General features: G+C 35.2%; 1 protein-coding gene and 1 long non-coding RNA gene across 4 annotated transcripts; one reads left to right on the top strand and one right to left on the bottom strand.

Annotated features, from left to right (window-relative positions):
• Positions 1–1,439: 1,439 nt before the first annotated feature.
• LOC137950749 (uncharacterized) lies at positions 1,440–5,093 on the bottom strand. 3 transcript variants are annotated; one of them, XR_011111990.1, is made up of 5 exons: positions 4,857–5,093; positions 4,483–4,605; positions 3,773–3,940; positions 1,997–2,560; positions 1,440–1,829 (listed from the first exon to the last, which is right to left on the bottom strand). It is a non-coding gene; the product is annotated as an uncharacterized lncRNA (long non-coding RNA). The 3 variants fall into 3 exon arrangements; XR_011111989.1 differs by having other exon boundaries at positions 4,483–5,093; XR_011111991.1 differs by lacking the exon at positions 4,483–4,605.
• Positions 5,094–6,511: 1,418 nt separating this feature from the next.
• On the top strand, positions 6,512–8,195 carry LOC137950661 (uncharacterized). Its single transcript, XM_068797245.1, has one exon. It carries the CDS (start codon positions 7,165–7,167, stop codon positions 8,056–8,058), a length of 894 nt encoding a protein of 297 aa, XP_068653346.1. The 5' UTR covers positions 6,512–7,164; the 3' UTR covers positions 8,059–8,195.
• The last annotated feature ends 6,628 nt before the right edge of the window (positions 8,196–14,823 follow it).

The raw sequence follows: 14,823 nt of genomic DNA, 5'->3' as shown, positions 1-14,823 counted from the left end.
GAAGATAGTCCCTTATATTCATAAAAAAACATCATTTAAATTGTGAAAATGTTTCAATTCATGAGAAAAGAGGGTGAGATACAGAAGAACACTATTGGGAACTCATAAAGAAGTATTTCCTGCTAGGGAGTATGAGGGCCTACCATAGCGATTAAATCGGCTTTAGGGCCTATTTGTGGGCAGCGTGGAAAGTGGGTTGAAACCCGTTAGTGCACCAGTAAGTGACCAGGGAAAGTGAAATACAGTTGTATTTTGCTTTCCCCCGTTTCAGGCATAAAACGATGGTAAGTGAAATCCGAGGGGTCAAGCTTGGATTTCACTTACCATCGTTCAAATACATCTCGCTGTCGGGGAGGAACCTCTGTCGAACGAGGTTTCAAAGAATTTTTTTTTTCTCTCTCGTGACCTTCGGCTTCTCTTCTCTCTCGGCCTCCCTCTCCTCTCCCTCTCGACCTTCGTCATAGAGCACAGGAGGCCGAGCCTCTACTGTAGAACCTTTCGACCTCCCTCTCTTCGCTCTCTTAGTGTACCGTTGGAGCGCCGCCTCCGTTGCATGTCCGTTGGCCCGTCGCCGTAGTCTCCTGCCATTGAGGAAGACGACACATGCAGGAAGACAATGGTTTAATTTTTCCTAAGTTAGGAAAAATTAAACCGTTGTAAAAATAATAATTTATATTTTTTATTTATATAATAAATTTTGTAGTTAATATATTTATTTTATAATTACTATATTAAATTAGTGATTTAATAGTCATAATTAAAATATTGTTAAAATAAATATTTAATAAATTGTTTTGGTTTAATTATCCCATTGCTATAATTAATTAAACCAATAGTTTTAAATTTTGTGACAATATATTATTAATTAATAATACATAAAAATATATTATGTTATTGATAAATATATATATTTATTATAATAAATTAGTGGTTTTTAATGTTAAAAAATATCTTATGTCATTTAAAAATTATTTATTTATTTATTTTTAATAATTTATTTTAGTCGCACGTACTCAGAGGGAGTCTGCAGTAAAATCTACAAAAACATCATATTATCGAGATGTTTTAGCAATTCAGATGTAGCAAAATTATTAATTATTATGTTTTAATACCACTAAATATTTTTTATGTTGTAGTTTTGTATGAACAGATATAATTTTTTATATTAAAAAGGTAGTTGAGTTATATTTGTATTATTTTTATTTTTATTATTACAATATTTGTATAGTACGCTATGTAGTACGATATTTGTATAATTATTTTATATTTAAATATTACAAAATTAAAATTTGATTATAATTTTAATAATATAAAAGTAAGTATTTGTTTAATTAGTATATTTAATATATTTTATTTATTAACTAATATTAGTTTAATTTTCTGATAGTCAGATATATCAAAATATTTTATTTAATAAATAATCTATATACACTTTACATTATACTTTCCATTATGCATACTAACACAAACAAATACTTTATACTGCACTTTCCATTGCGCACACTAACACAAACAAGTACTTTACACAACACTTTCCATTGCGCACATTAACACAAACAAGTATTTTACATTCCCTCTCACTTTCCTCAGGGAAAATACTTTTCATTGTATTTCATTTCCCTCTGCACTTACATTGTGCACTAACACTTCATTTCCCTCTGCAAGAAGTATTTCTTGCTAGGGAGTATGAGGGCCTACCATAGCGATTAAATAGGCTTTAAGTCTTTGGCGACGCAACTGGTACAATGTGAAGAGAAGATTACCTTGTATGTAATAGGACCTTGAATGGTGTCCAAATCATGAGTTCCAATAGCCACTAATGTCCTCTTCTATGGAGAAGAGATACAAAAATTCAAAAAACATACCAAAGAAAGATATGAGAATTATTAACTGAAAACTCATACTTATCTGCACAGAGGAAAGACAGACAATAGAAATAAATTTGAACAAAAATAAACAAAATAAAGACAATCAGAAAAAAAGGGTCGAGAGCTACCTGCAAATATTCTGACGAAGCCTGTCTTGTAGATCAATGAAGCTGTTGTATCTTGCTTCATCAAATGTCAGTCCTCTCAGAACAGCACATATAACAAAAGGACGTATTAAAGAAGTCTGTAATACCCTTAAACATCTGTAGTCATCTTCATACAATATATATATATATAGAGAGAGAGAGAGACTCAAAGTATCTCACTCGACAACCAATTATTACGTCAAATTTTACATGTATTTTGAACATTTCCTTTCGGGGGATACCAACAACAGCACAAGTGGTGGAATCAAGGATATTCCTTCCTTTTAGAAAAGCGCTCTAACCATGATGAATCACCGTAGGAAAGAGCACCTTGAGTAGATGAACAAGGAGCTAAGCATAAGTGTGCTGTTTATGTTAACTAGCAGTTACCTTTCTCCTCTTTCTTTTACCTCTTTCTGTTTGCCTCGATAATGGATATAAATTGTAAATCCATTTAATGGTGTATACAGCAGTAAAGTATTGCAAGATAAAGTCTTTCCTTGGCCCTTTCCAGTGCAAGCAAGTGTTCTGACTTCTTTGGATCATCTGCAGTTGTTAAGATCAACAGAGTTAAACACTAAACTAACAAAGTAAATAAGGAAAATAATTAATTAATTAATACAAAAATAATTAAACGAATAAATAGATAGTTAAAGAAACCACAAGCTTGGTGTTGGTAGAAGTTCAACTGAAAGGACCTTTCAGCAGGAAGTTAATTATTTGAAAGGGCAGTATGAATTTTGTTAAAAATATTAACAAATAGAATTAAGTGGCTCAAATGAGCCTGATTCAAGGCAAAATAAAATTCCCCTCACAGAAGGTGAGAAAGACACCTCGAGAAGGTGGTGGTTTTCATTTACAAATATGATGCCACAGGGACCTCACTTCAGTCTTATAGTAAGTCCAATAGACTATCTTAAACAAATATCCTTTTCTTACTCCACTCACCCTCCATAAGACTTATCAAATTCATTTAAAAAACATGCAAGTTTAAGAACAATATTTGCAATATCAAGAAGTACTAAAACATATCCAAAATTAGGGATCATCATTCAGAAGAATACTCGGAGAGTTACTTCTTGAGACACATATGGCCCTAATAATGCAGATAAATACTATACAGAAGTTAACCTCCAAATGAGCCACAAAGCAGCCTAGTAAGTTTGGTCTCTTGTAGGGTATACGGGAACTATTCTCAGCTAATGCGTTTATACCACCCTTATCAGGATCTTTGTATACTTTTTTGCATCTCAACTGAATCCAGAACATTTTACTCCTTTCATCTCATGCAAATGAAAAATGTTTCTGAATTATAAAACAGATGGCGCACAGCTATATCTATGAGGTGATTCTCCAAGAAAATTAGGTGCCAAGGAAAAAGATTGTGATGAAGAAGAACATTGTTGAACCCTCCTCAATCACTAGGAATGAAGTCATTGCGAAGTAACTTAGAAGCCAATGGATTTGGTAATCAGGGGATTTCTTGGCAACTGCTTGTTATCACCTTCCATTTTGTCTTGATAGCTCCCATGTTAGTAGCTGAGTTGCTTCTACCTTTCTTCTCTTCTCTTCTCTTCTTTCATTTGGCAAAATCATTACTTCAATCACAACCAAAAAGAAGAAGGAGAAGAAACACAAGAAGAAAGACAGAGCTCCTACATGAGAAGCTGTTGACTGAAGATTTAGTCAAGAAGAGATGCAAGAGAGATCAGATATGCCACTATTTATTTAGTTCCCCTTCAAGAAGACAAACTTTACCTGTAAATAAGAGATTGACACCGTATGAGTTGTAGGAGAGGTAGAGGCCCTAACCATTATCCCACGTTCAGATGGATCATCTTTACCCAGTTGGCCTACTGTGTAAGTTTTACCAGTCTCGATTTGACCATAAGCCATCACAGTCCCATTAGACCCATCTAAGACACTCTGCTAGTTTACACTAAAAAGATATTAAAATTAAAAGAAATTGAAAAAAAATAAAATAAGTCACTGTGCTTCTGTAAAATTTAAAACAAAGAAAAATGAAAAGTTTTAATATCATCCAGCTCCCTCAATTCTATCTGTTGCAACATCAACTAAAGAGAAGAATGCTTCGTTTGTTGCATGACATTCTCCAAAAAACCCCAAAAGCATCGATGAGAAAAACATCCTGTCTCTATGATAGTGTGTACTTTAATTAGATAGTTTCAAACAGCAGATTGACCGAATTCTTGATAAAACATGGATCAGATGCACTGATTAGCTTAGCAAAAGAAAACAGCAGATTAAGGAAAGTTAAACTGTCAAATATGAAATTCACCATACTTTCAGCACATAATATTAAAATCACTATGATAAATCTATTCAATGAGAATTTTGCAGTGCCATTTCAGTCAGGTCAACATTTTTTAAGAAGAAAAAGAAAAAGATGGATAGCAAAACAAAGCAAATCTTATATCTTAAGTAATTAAGACTCCAGGAAGCCTCACCTCCACCACTTGTTTTGCAACAACCTCATAAACACGCCTCTGAGATGCACTTTCAGTAAAGACTTCATCAAACTTAAAAGATTATGAACTCCAATTATTTTTCCGTAATTTTAGCCTCTTCAACTACACAAAGAAGAATTATAAACAGTTAATGTCAATAAATTTCCCTGGCACTTTCCCTTGCACTTTCTCTTTCCTTTGGTGGTCTACGTTAGCTATTCATTTAACCTAACCAAATGAATCCAGCACACAGTTTCCGTCTCCAAACTCGAATTTTCCAACATAATTCTACGAATCTAGCGAAACCGTTTAATCGAAATTATTAATAACAAGGACAAAAAAAAAAACGCATAAGATAAGTTAAAAGTTCTTACTGAGGTCCCGAACGGTGGCTTTAACAGTGTATCGTCGTTGAAGGAGTTTCGAATCAGGAAGCGCCAGTGACGGATACCACTTTTCCGACTACGGCCATCTCTCTTTTTCAGAGCTCTTCTTCTGCACCACCACTATTTCTTGCGACTCTCCTATATCCCAGAACACTTATGACTTTCAGGCACCAGCGATTGGACGCCAACGTCATCGCTGACGCTTGGTCGTCCGACGGTTCGACCTTTACCATTCGGGCGTTAATAGGAGAGAAAAGTTAAAACCCAGACAAGCGTGCTCAGAATTGTACGACATTGCCCGTCCAATTTGGTCGTTCTTAGGGGGATTATGCACCATTCTAAAAGAAATTAGAGAGCAGAGGGAGGGGCGGTTTGCTTGATTGAGAAGCAATTCCGGCATCATATTAGCCTCTTTGTTGGGCATGATGGGGATGAGCTTTTCAGGAAGAGCTGAAAGCGCTCAAGATCGTGTATCATCTTTGTCCCAAAAAGATTTGAGTACCAAAGTGGGTTTAATTATCTAATTGTTTAGTGGTGAATCAAGGATTTGTATCTTTTTATGCCAACATCTTCATCGCCTTTTCACATGCGTCCCCTCGCCTACATAGTTAAATGGGTTTATTGATTGCCTTCACTTATGACTTCCTCATCTGAAATTACCTCCCATACACATCTCTATGGGAGAAGAAAAAAGATGAGGAAAATGGAGTAAGCAAAACACCAACAAGAAGAAAAGGACAAACCATTACTTTATATATTTGACTGAAGTTTAACCATTAAGCAACAATATTGAATAGTGATTTTAAGTGGGTAATCAAAGCTGCGACTCTCTTTCTTTTTCATGATTCTTTTCTTGGAGCCTGGAGGGGCAGAATAATGAAGGGGGATGTGGGGTGGGTGGGCCAAATAGCTGCGTCATTGCTCTGTGCTTTTAGACTGGTCACGCTTTGTTTATAATTTTCTTGGACAGAGCTACCAAAGCTATTTTTAGTATCATAAACACATCTCCATAAATACAAATAATAGAAACCTCGAGTCTCTGGTCAACACCCACTCTAGAATTAAAATTGACAAGGGGGAACAGAATAACATCAAACAACATCAAAATATTTGCTGGTTCGCTGTTCGTGAAAATTTGTTAAATTAAAGGATATGATATCTGCTCTCCTATTCAACCACGCACACGCAAGTCGCAACCAACCCTAGCCTCGTTCAACCCAATTTTCTGAAGAAGCTGCCTAATCTACTGCAGTTGTGATGCAGGTGTCATTAGATTATAGTAGATAAATAAATATAATAATTATTGAGAGCTGAGACTGAGTATTTGCAATCCTAGTATTTTTGGATGAGTTGTACTGGGTTTCGACGATCAAGAATCTCAAGATTAATGTCACCCCGTGCCTGCATTAACACTGTTCCAGATCCGAAACCGTTTTCCATTTATTTTTTACTGGTTGAGTCTTAAAAGTTGTTATTAATATTGTGCCATCAAGCCTCCTCTTGAAGTGTCCTCAAAATCTGTCAAAAAGAATCTGTTAGGACTCAGGGTGATAGTCGGCACTCTTGTCTTTGAGGTTTCAGTTGTCATGCATGTGGTAATGTCAGGTAAAGGGTATGTCTTTATGAGGGAGAGGGAAGGAGAGCAGAGAGAGACATGCTTTTCGCCTTTTTGTGTGGCTTAAATCCAAAATTCTGATTAATCAGTGAAAACTGAAAACTGAAAACTAGCCTTCCGAAACGAAACCCAATTTCCAGATTTTTCTCGTCTCCTTCCTCCTCCCGTCGATGTTTTGGCTGTCTTTCGATATTTCTCCATGTTTCCCATTTCTGGGTCTTTACTCTTGAGTTTATATTAGTCATGGTGTTATTAGCAGGACCTCTGACAGTGAAACGAGTACCTGTTGGTCTCCTTCCCTCCTTTTTTTACTGCCCATATTCCCCTTGTTTGTCTCTGGTTTAATGGCCCTTTGTCCTGTAATTTAGCTGACCCATTTCGCTGTCAAAAGAAAACCTGATCATATGCTTTCCTGGAGCGGCAGTTTCTGCCACTTCTGGCTTGTGGGTTCTCAAATTCTCGGTTGAATGAGTCATCAGATTTTGCTTCATGAATTTAGTAGTTCGCAAATCTGCGGCTTTTAATCTTCTAGGCTAGAAAAATTAGATTTTCATGCTGTGGATGGCAGAATAAGAAGAGGAAGCAATCTGGATTTCTTATGTTTGGCCGGGAAGAAAAAGAGAGAAAAGATTGCTTGAGAGAGGGAGATAAAGAGGCTTAAGTTAGGCATTGATTCTCAGGATGAGGGATTTTCCTTCTTGTTTTGGGGAAAATGGAGTCCAAGTCGCAGATTCTTCTTCCGGGACTGGCAAAACGGCTCAAAATTCGGTCACTTGTGTTTACCGGAGTCGATTAGGTGGCCGGTCTTGTCTGATCACCGTCACATGGAGCAAGAATTTGATGGGTCAGGGTCTCACTGTTGGAATAGATGATTCTACTAAGCACTCTCTATGTAAAGTTGACATCAAACCATCTCTCTTTTCTAAGAGAAAGGGGTCCAAGAGTGTAGACGTGGATAGCACCACAGTCGACATCTATTGGGATCTCTCCTCTGCTAAATTCGGCTCTGCTCCTGAGCCTTTGGAAGGGTTCTATCTCGCTGTGGTGTTCGATCACGAAATGGCTCTTCTTCTCGGTGATTTGACTAAAGAGGCATACAGAAAGACTAACGCTACACCTCCTCCTTCAAATGCAGCTTTCGTATCTAAAAGGGAGAATATATTCGGTAAAAAGGTGTATTGTACAAAATCCCAGTTCAGCGAAAATGGGCAGGTCCATGATATTCTGATAGAGTGCGAAACGACAGGGCCGAAAGATCCTTGCCTCTCGATCCGGATTGACAAGAAGATGGTGATGCAGGTGAAGCGACTCACCTGGAAATTTCGGGGGAATCAGACCATTTTGGTTGATGGGATTCCTGTAGAAGTCTCTTGGGATGTCCACAATTGGCTATTCAGTAGTACCATGGGAAGTGCGGTTTTCATGTTTCAAACGTGCCTCTCTGCCGAGAAACTGTGGTCTAGTCATGTTGGCGACCCGTCTATGCAGTCTTGGTCTTCTTCGCAGATTTTCAGAGAGCCCCAATCGCAAGGACGAGGTTTCTCTTTGATTTTGTATGCTTGGAAGAATGAGTAGGGTGTATGTTCGTGTTCTGCCAATGAGTGCTAACAAAGATTTTTAGCAGAGTGATTTTTTTTCTCTTAACGGATGTTCATGAAATTGTTTTGTTTTTATTTCTTTTCTGTTAAATGTCTTTGAAAATATTGCAAAAAGTTCTGTCCTATAATTGGCTTATTTTCCTTCTATTCTTACTCATTGTCGTGGGGATAGTTAGAATTTGGTTCTTAATTTTCCAGCAGAAGTGGTTTTACTTTGTTGAACATGTACAAAACTCCAGCTAAACCTTGATGGAATACATGGAGGTGTTTTAGGATTAAATAGCAGCTGAAACTCTTGCTTATACTTAGCTATATCAACCTAACATGATCCGAGGAGATTGGTTTGCTTGGTTGTACCGGCTTATTGGTGCCAATCTACTGAAATTCTTACTCTATCCAGTACTGTTTGTTCTTTTAATTGATGGTAAGAAGTTTGCAGACCATATTTGTTTTTCTTTTCATCATGAAGAAACTTTTGCCTTCATTAAAGGGAGGAAAGAGCTTTGGATTGCACCAAGCAAAATAGTCTGTGGCCAGTGTCCTAGTTCATTTGGGTGCACTCATGGTCTTAGGCTGCTAAAGTAGTGAGAGTGGAAATGGCATAATTGCATCCAGGGTAACTGTTATTCCATTCTATTCTGGATTTGCAACTACTTCGTTTTAAGTTTACTAAAATAATTGGTTATTTTATTGTCACATTTCAGGACATTGAGTTATTCCACAGTTTACTTTATGGTCAAGATGTTATGCTCAGAGGCAGAATTCTAGGTGGCACGTGATAGTTCTATTGAGGTAACTTCTTTCCCTTCTCTGCACTTTCTCAATTCAAGCTTTTGGTAACAGACTAGAGTCAGATTAAGAGATTAACGATGTCTTTTAGCTGACATTGTTGAAGAAGTCTTTTCTTCACTGTGTCACATGCTCAATATAGAAGGTTTCCAGGAGACCCTTTTGCAGATTGACACAAAATTCCATCTTGAATGTAGAGTTCATTATTTCCATTTATCGTTAAATTTCTGCTGAGTTTTGGTGATACTATTTAATTATAAAGCATTTGTTTTTGCATCAAACTATCATAGCTTTGAATATCAATGTTTAGGAGTTCATTTTTAGTGGTCTAGTGCCCTTCAAATATAAATCTGTATGCCATCCATGAACATGCCAGATTAATATCTGGATATTAGCACTAATCCCTGGATATATTATTAATGCAGACATTTTCCTTTTATTTATGGAATTTATGCTATACAAGAAAGAGTATTTGAATTCTCGTGTCCTATAGGAAGTGTGCACATGCATTTTTGTCTGCTCCCAAGTTCTCTATTATCTATGTGACTGATTACTAATAATGGTGTTAGCGGGAATAATCCCAATGGATAAGTATTAAGTAAGTTCATTGGTTTGTAAGATAGAGCGATAGACCTCCTAAATGGTTAGTCATTTTTGGGATGGAATCAGACTCAATCTTAACATGGTAAGGGAGAGTATTAGTAGGAATAGTCCCACATAGATAAGTATTAAGTAAGTTTTTGGTTAATAAAATTGAGTAATAGGCCTCCTATGTGGCTAGTCATTTTGGGATGGAATTGGACTCAAACTTAACAGCGGGTAATGAATTGGAAGCAAATCTGCCTTTTTAGCCTATGAGGCCAGCATTCATTAAATAATCTAAGGTTTTCAAGTTTCTGAACAAAATTCATTCGTAACTATCTTCTAATATGATTTAGCTGAACTATTCCACATGTAGTGGCATAGAGAGAGTAGAGCTACATCTGTTTCCCCTCCGCTGTGACGTACCTAAGTCTTGCTCGTTGGTGTTCTTAAGAGGAACACAATTTGTATTTTCTTGTCCTTTTTACTGAATTTTTTATGCAGGTGTGTTTATTCATTCATTTCTTCTCTTAAATTAACTAGCTTTTGTAACTACATTGTTTGTGATTGATCGCTTTCTTAAAATTCTATTAAGCACTTTCTACAATCTATTATACTTAATTTTTTGGAACTTGCATTGTTATATGTTTATATTGCTAGAATTGCAAGAAAGTTTGAATGGAAGAGAGGGAATCTTCATGGTGGTGTTTTAGTGTCTATAATCGATACAATTAATTTTATCAGGGATAAATTTGCTGAAAGTATTCAGGAAAGGCAAATGGAGAGGCCCTGTTATTAAGCCATAATAGAGCTTTAGGCCATTTTAGCTTTGAACAGGCAGTGTATACTATCAATTTTGTTTAAATTGCATGAAAGAATGATCTAAAATTGAGTTCCATCCAGCCTATGAATTACCCTTCCCTTAATTATAAGGCTTGTAATCTGTCAACGTTTTCAGAAGTCGATAATTTGGTTTTGTGCATGGATAATGTGATACTGTTAACCATGCTAGTTTCTGCCTGGAGCTGTCAATAGTTATCTACTAACCCTGTAGTCTGATATATTCCATTCAAACTTTGGGTAGAGATATGAAAAAATCACTGATTAATTAGTATGTTAATTATTTATTTGGTTCATACCTATCCGACTACAAGTTGGTAATTCAGTAGGTTTATTTACAGAAACCAGCTTATGATTTGTACTAACCCTGTAGGTTTATACTTGGGGTATTACTCCATTCAGTTATTTCATGCTTTGCACTTACTGTTTTCTTACTGACCTGAACTGCTAGTCGTCTTTACGATTGTCCTAATTGCTGTTTTTGTGATTTTTTGTACTGCTTTTACCTTTGAGTATATGTACTTAAAAAATATTCAAGATCTTCTATCAAAAATGCTTGTTACATTAACCTGGTTATTCTATTCAAGTCAGGAGACACCAATGTGATCTTAGAAATTTATAGAAGGTTGGATTTAGATATTTGAAGAATAGGTAAAATACCGAGATCCATGTAGCTGACCTGTTGCCTGCTCCTTATTTTCTATTTTTCTTTGCCTTGACTGGTTGTTGTGAGCCTTGTTCATTGCTGCTCCACGTGGAAGATCACCATAAAGCTTCTGCATCCTGTAACTTACTCGTGCACCTTTGACTTTGTTAAATTTATAGTTTGGCTCAAACTGAAGACTTTTTCATGGTGTCGAGCTAGGTAAGGTTCAACTGGTGAGATCTTTGCATAGCTTGAAGGGTAGAACCCTTCTCAAGTCTGCTTATTACTGATTTAAGACCAAGTTCTTGTCTCTATAATGGGAATCAAAATTTAGTTGGTCTTTAGACAATTTTATGCTTCAGTTAATCCAAAACCTCCCCAAAGAAAAATTTGTTTGAAGCTTACAGGTAAGTTGATAAAGTCAATCAGCATTTATTGGGGCCGTAAATGAATTGGATATAACACTATCTGAATATGATCCATTTACAGATATGCAGATTTATAAAACATGAAACACAGATTATTTGAAAACCGGATATCAGATTCTATCTGATTCAGATAATATCCTAATCCAAAGCCCTAAAAAATAGAGGAAACAGAAGTGCGAGTGGAAAAGCATCACTGGATTACCTCAATTCTATCAAATATTACCGGATTTGCTCTTCTGGATCATGTTTGGGAGACAATAATTATGCTAAATAATAAAGTGAAAGAAAAGAAAATAATTGTGTTGATAGATCTACATAAGATTTCGCCTGAAGTAAAGGTATCTTGTGTTTTTTCTGGGGATATCTCGGCACACATATATGCTATACGAATCACTGTTTAATCAGTGAGAGATGAGTGTTGGACTCCTCTTGTTTCAATTTATTGAAAAACTTTGTACACATCTTCTTTGAAGAAGTATATACACTTGTAAAAATGGTAAGACATAATAGCTAGCACCAAAACTTGCAAATGATAGAACATAATGGTGGAGAAGGATGTAAGTTGTCATCCCTCTCCAAACTCTACATAATTGTGTTAAGGTTTTTATTGAAGAGCTGGTATGGCAGAGTTTTATATGATTCTCACAGAAAAAAGTTTCATAGAGAAATAACTGATATGACTGAGTCTTAAAGGAGTCTCATGAGAAGAAGTCTTACGTGAGTGTCTCAGTTAAAAGTGTTTTAGTTATTTTAGTTTTCTATTTATATTCAATTATTTAATTATTCTAGGAATTATCTTATAGGAGTTAGACTTTGGGTAATATTGGGATATGAGTAGTTTAATTGTAATTTGATTCTACTTGTTTCTTATATTATAAACAGAGGCTCATTATACTGAGTTATAATTGAGTTAATGAATAATTTATTTTTTTCAGAAATTCAACATAATATCAAAGCAAATTCTGTGAGTTGATTTGGTCAACCCACAAAGATCATGTGATCCTTTTCCTATCTATCATATCTATTAGTTTAGGTTTGTGTTCTTCTTTTTCTTCCTCATTTATGTTTTCTAGTCCAATACCTATTTTTCCCTTGATGTTTGTACCTCCATAATATTGTTTTCATATTAAAAATTATATATTGATAGAAAGGATTTTGAGTCTATTTTCCAACGCGAAAAGAATTTTGTCAATCAGAGTTTTCTACAAAGAGAAATCGACATCTAAAGCAATAAAGATTCATGCGACAACAAAACGCTTCATTTTTTGAGGCATTTTTGGCTAGGCGTCTGACAATTTTATGCCAACAAGAACGAGACTTTATATGAAGAATTATATCTCTAAAGAAATTTCTTTGAATTTAATTTATTTAGAAACAAGTTGTTTGTGATTTTGAGTTATATTTTAGGAGATATCTGTATTTGAAGTTGTAAAGGTCAGTTCTGCCAAAATTCTTTTTTTTTTTCTTCCAATTTTTCTCTTATTACTTTTCCATGTATTGACGTAAATTGAGTTTCTTTTTCTCATAGAGTCCTAGCTTATTTTTTACATATTTTTCTTTTAATCAGAGAGTTTTGATCAAACTTAAGCCCTTCATCTGAGTATCTATTAATTTGGTTTTGAGGGAAGATCACACGAGGCAATTTGACTCAGGGTCTCATCTCTAGTGTTGGGTTGCTTGTCTGCATCGATTGCAGATCTTTCGCATTATCATCTCTAAAAATTATGCTCACCCCCAAGAATTGTTTGAGGTAATACTTGGTCCAACTTATTTGTTATTTTTCAAATTCTGCTATTTCAATCTCTCTTAGTTTTTTTTTTTTTTTTTTAAATGTCACACTCATTATTGATTTCATAAGGAAGTCTTTATTATTCTCTTTAGAAACACAGTTTGAAGTAGAGTGTTGCATTCTCGCCTCCTTTATCTGAATTATGATGTGTTATTATCCTTGTGTGCTTATAATATTTCTTTCATTGATAATTTTTTCATCACTTCAAAGCAATGCCTAAACCCAATTTACAAAATAATAGAAGTGCGCCCAACATCCAGTGTGAGTCAAGTTTTTTATTCTTCACCCCATAGGTGATTTTTGTTTGAGCTACCCTTAAATTGTGAGTAATTTTTTTTCATGCCTAATTTAGGCCTTTTTTCTGACTTTAAAATTGTGGAGTGTATTCTTGGACTATGACTGTTTTAATTGGTATATGGAGTTATGTCGTACGGCTAGGAGTGATTTTCTTCTCCCATATTTGTTTTGTCCAAGCTGGATCCCTATGTATTTTTTATCCCTAGTTTGAAGGGAAGAAATAGAAGAAGTACAAAGAAAAGAGGTATTTTACCTTATGTGACTAAAATAATCAAGTAAGAGGGAGAGTGAGAAATGAAAAATTTGCATATATGAAGAATTTTTTTCGTCAAAGAAAATTGAAGACCAAATTTTTTTTTCCTTGTAAACTGAAGTTATACACTCCAACTTTAGAGTGAGTGTTGAAGAGCAGGTATGAAAGAGTTTTACATCACTCTCGAAGAAAGACATCTCACAGAGAAATCATTAATATTCGGAATCTTAGGTTATTTTAAGTTTCGTAGGAGTGTCTTAGGTTATTTTAGTTTTCTATTTATGTTCCATTTTTTAATTATTCTAAGACTTATTTTTATGAGTTAGATTTTAGGAGTAGCTAAGATATGAGTAGTTCAATTGCAATTTGATTTTATTTGTTTCTTCTATTATGGATAGAAGCTCATTGTACTAAGTTATAATCAAGTTAATCAATTATTTCTTTTAGAAATTCAATAGTTTTGATGACGATGTTTTATTGAATCAAGTTTGCCTAGGTGACTTGAACAATCACATTGATGTGGATATCGTTTGTCTTGTCAATAAAATGGTTATGTGGATCTCTAAAGATTTGTACCATGAGACCCTAGTTCTATCAATATTGTCTTAACTTAAATTTGTCAAACACTTTAAATTTTCGAGTTCATGCTAATTTCTTGTAGGAGGAAGGGTCTAATGCGTAGCATCATTATTTTGCATCTGTCTTTCTTGTGATTTTCATAACAGGGCAGTATTTTGGACGGTATGTGAGATTTTTGAGAGGAAATTGGGTCTGAACCATTGTATGTGCTGATTGGTTAAAATGGGTGAGGACATAAATCAATATGGTCCAATGATTCAATTCTAAAGTTGCTAGTTAGTGGCTTTTTGGCTTTGTAACATCTTCAAACCATCCCTGCTGGAGATAAGAATTGATCAATTCTAATCTTGGAACCTCAAGAACTGGAATTGGGCATGTGAGATTGTTTAATTTGTAGGTACTGGAATCTTATACCAGCGAATTGATGTATTTACTCTCTTGTCTGAAAGTATCCATGGCTAGGGAATTACTGGGTTCCTGGACAGTACCTCCAAGGGGTGTGCATAAAGAAAATTTTGATGGTTCGTGCTTGTTTCGGG

The sequence above is a fragment of the Aristolochia californica genome, unplaced genomic scaffold (assembly GCF_029961685.1).
Source record: "Aristolochia californica isolate CCGP_79_NKW_82.1479 unplaced genomic scaffold, dmAriCali1.0.hap1 SCAF_14, whole genome shotgun sequence".
NCBI classification, from domain to species: Eukaryota; Viridiplantae; Streptophyta; class Magnoliopsida; order Piperales; family Aristolochiaceae; genus Aristolochia; species Aristolochia californica.
Note: the sequence above shows the minus strand (reverse complement) of the source record. Positions and strands in the feature narration are given on the sequence as shown.

What these genes read in the sequence shown, in the direction of transcription:
- LOC137950661 (XM_068797245.1), top strand. Translation starts at nt 7,165, where the DNA reads ATGAGGGATTTTCCTTCTTGTTTTGGGGAAAATGGAGTCCAAGTCGCA.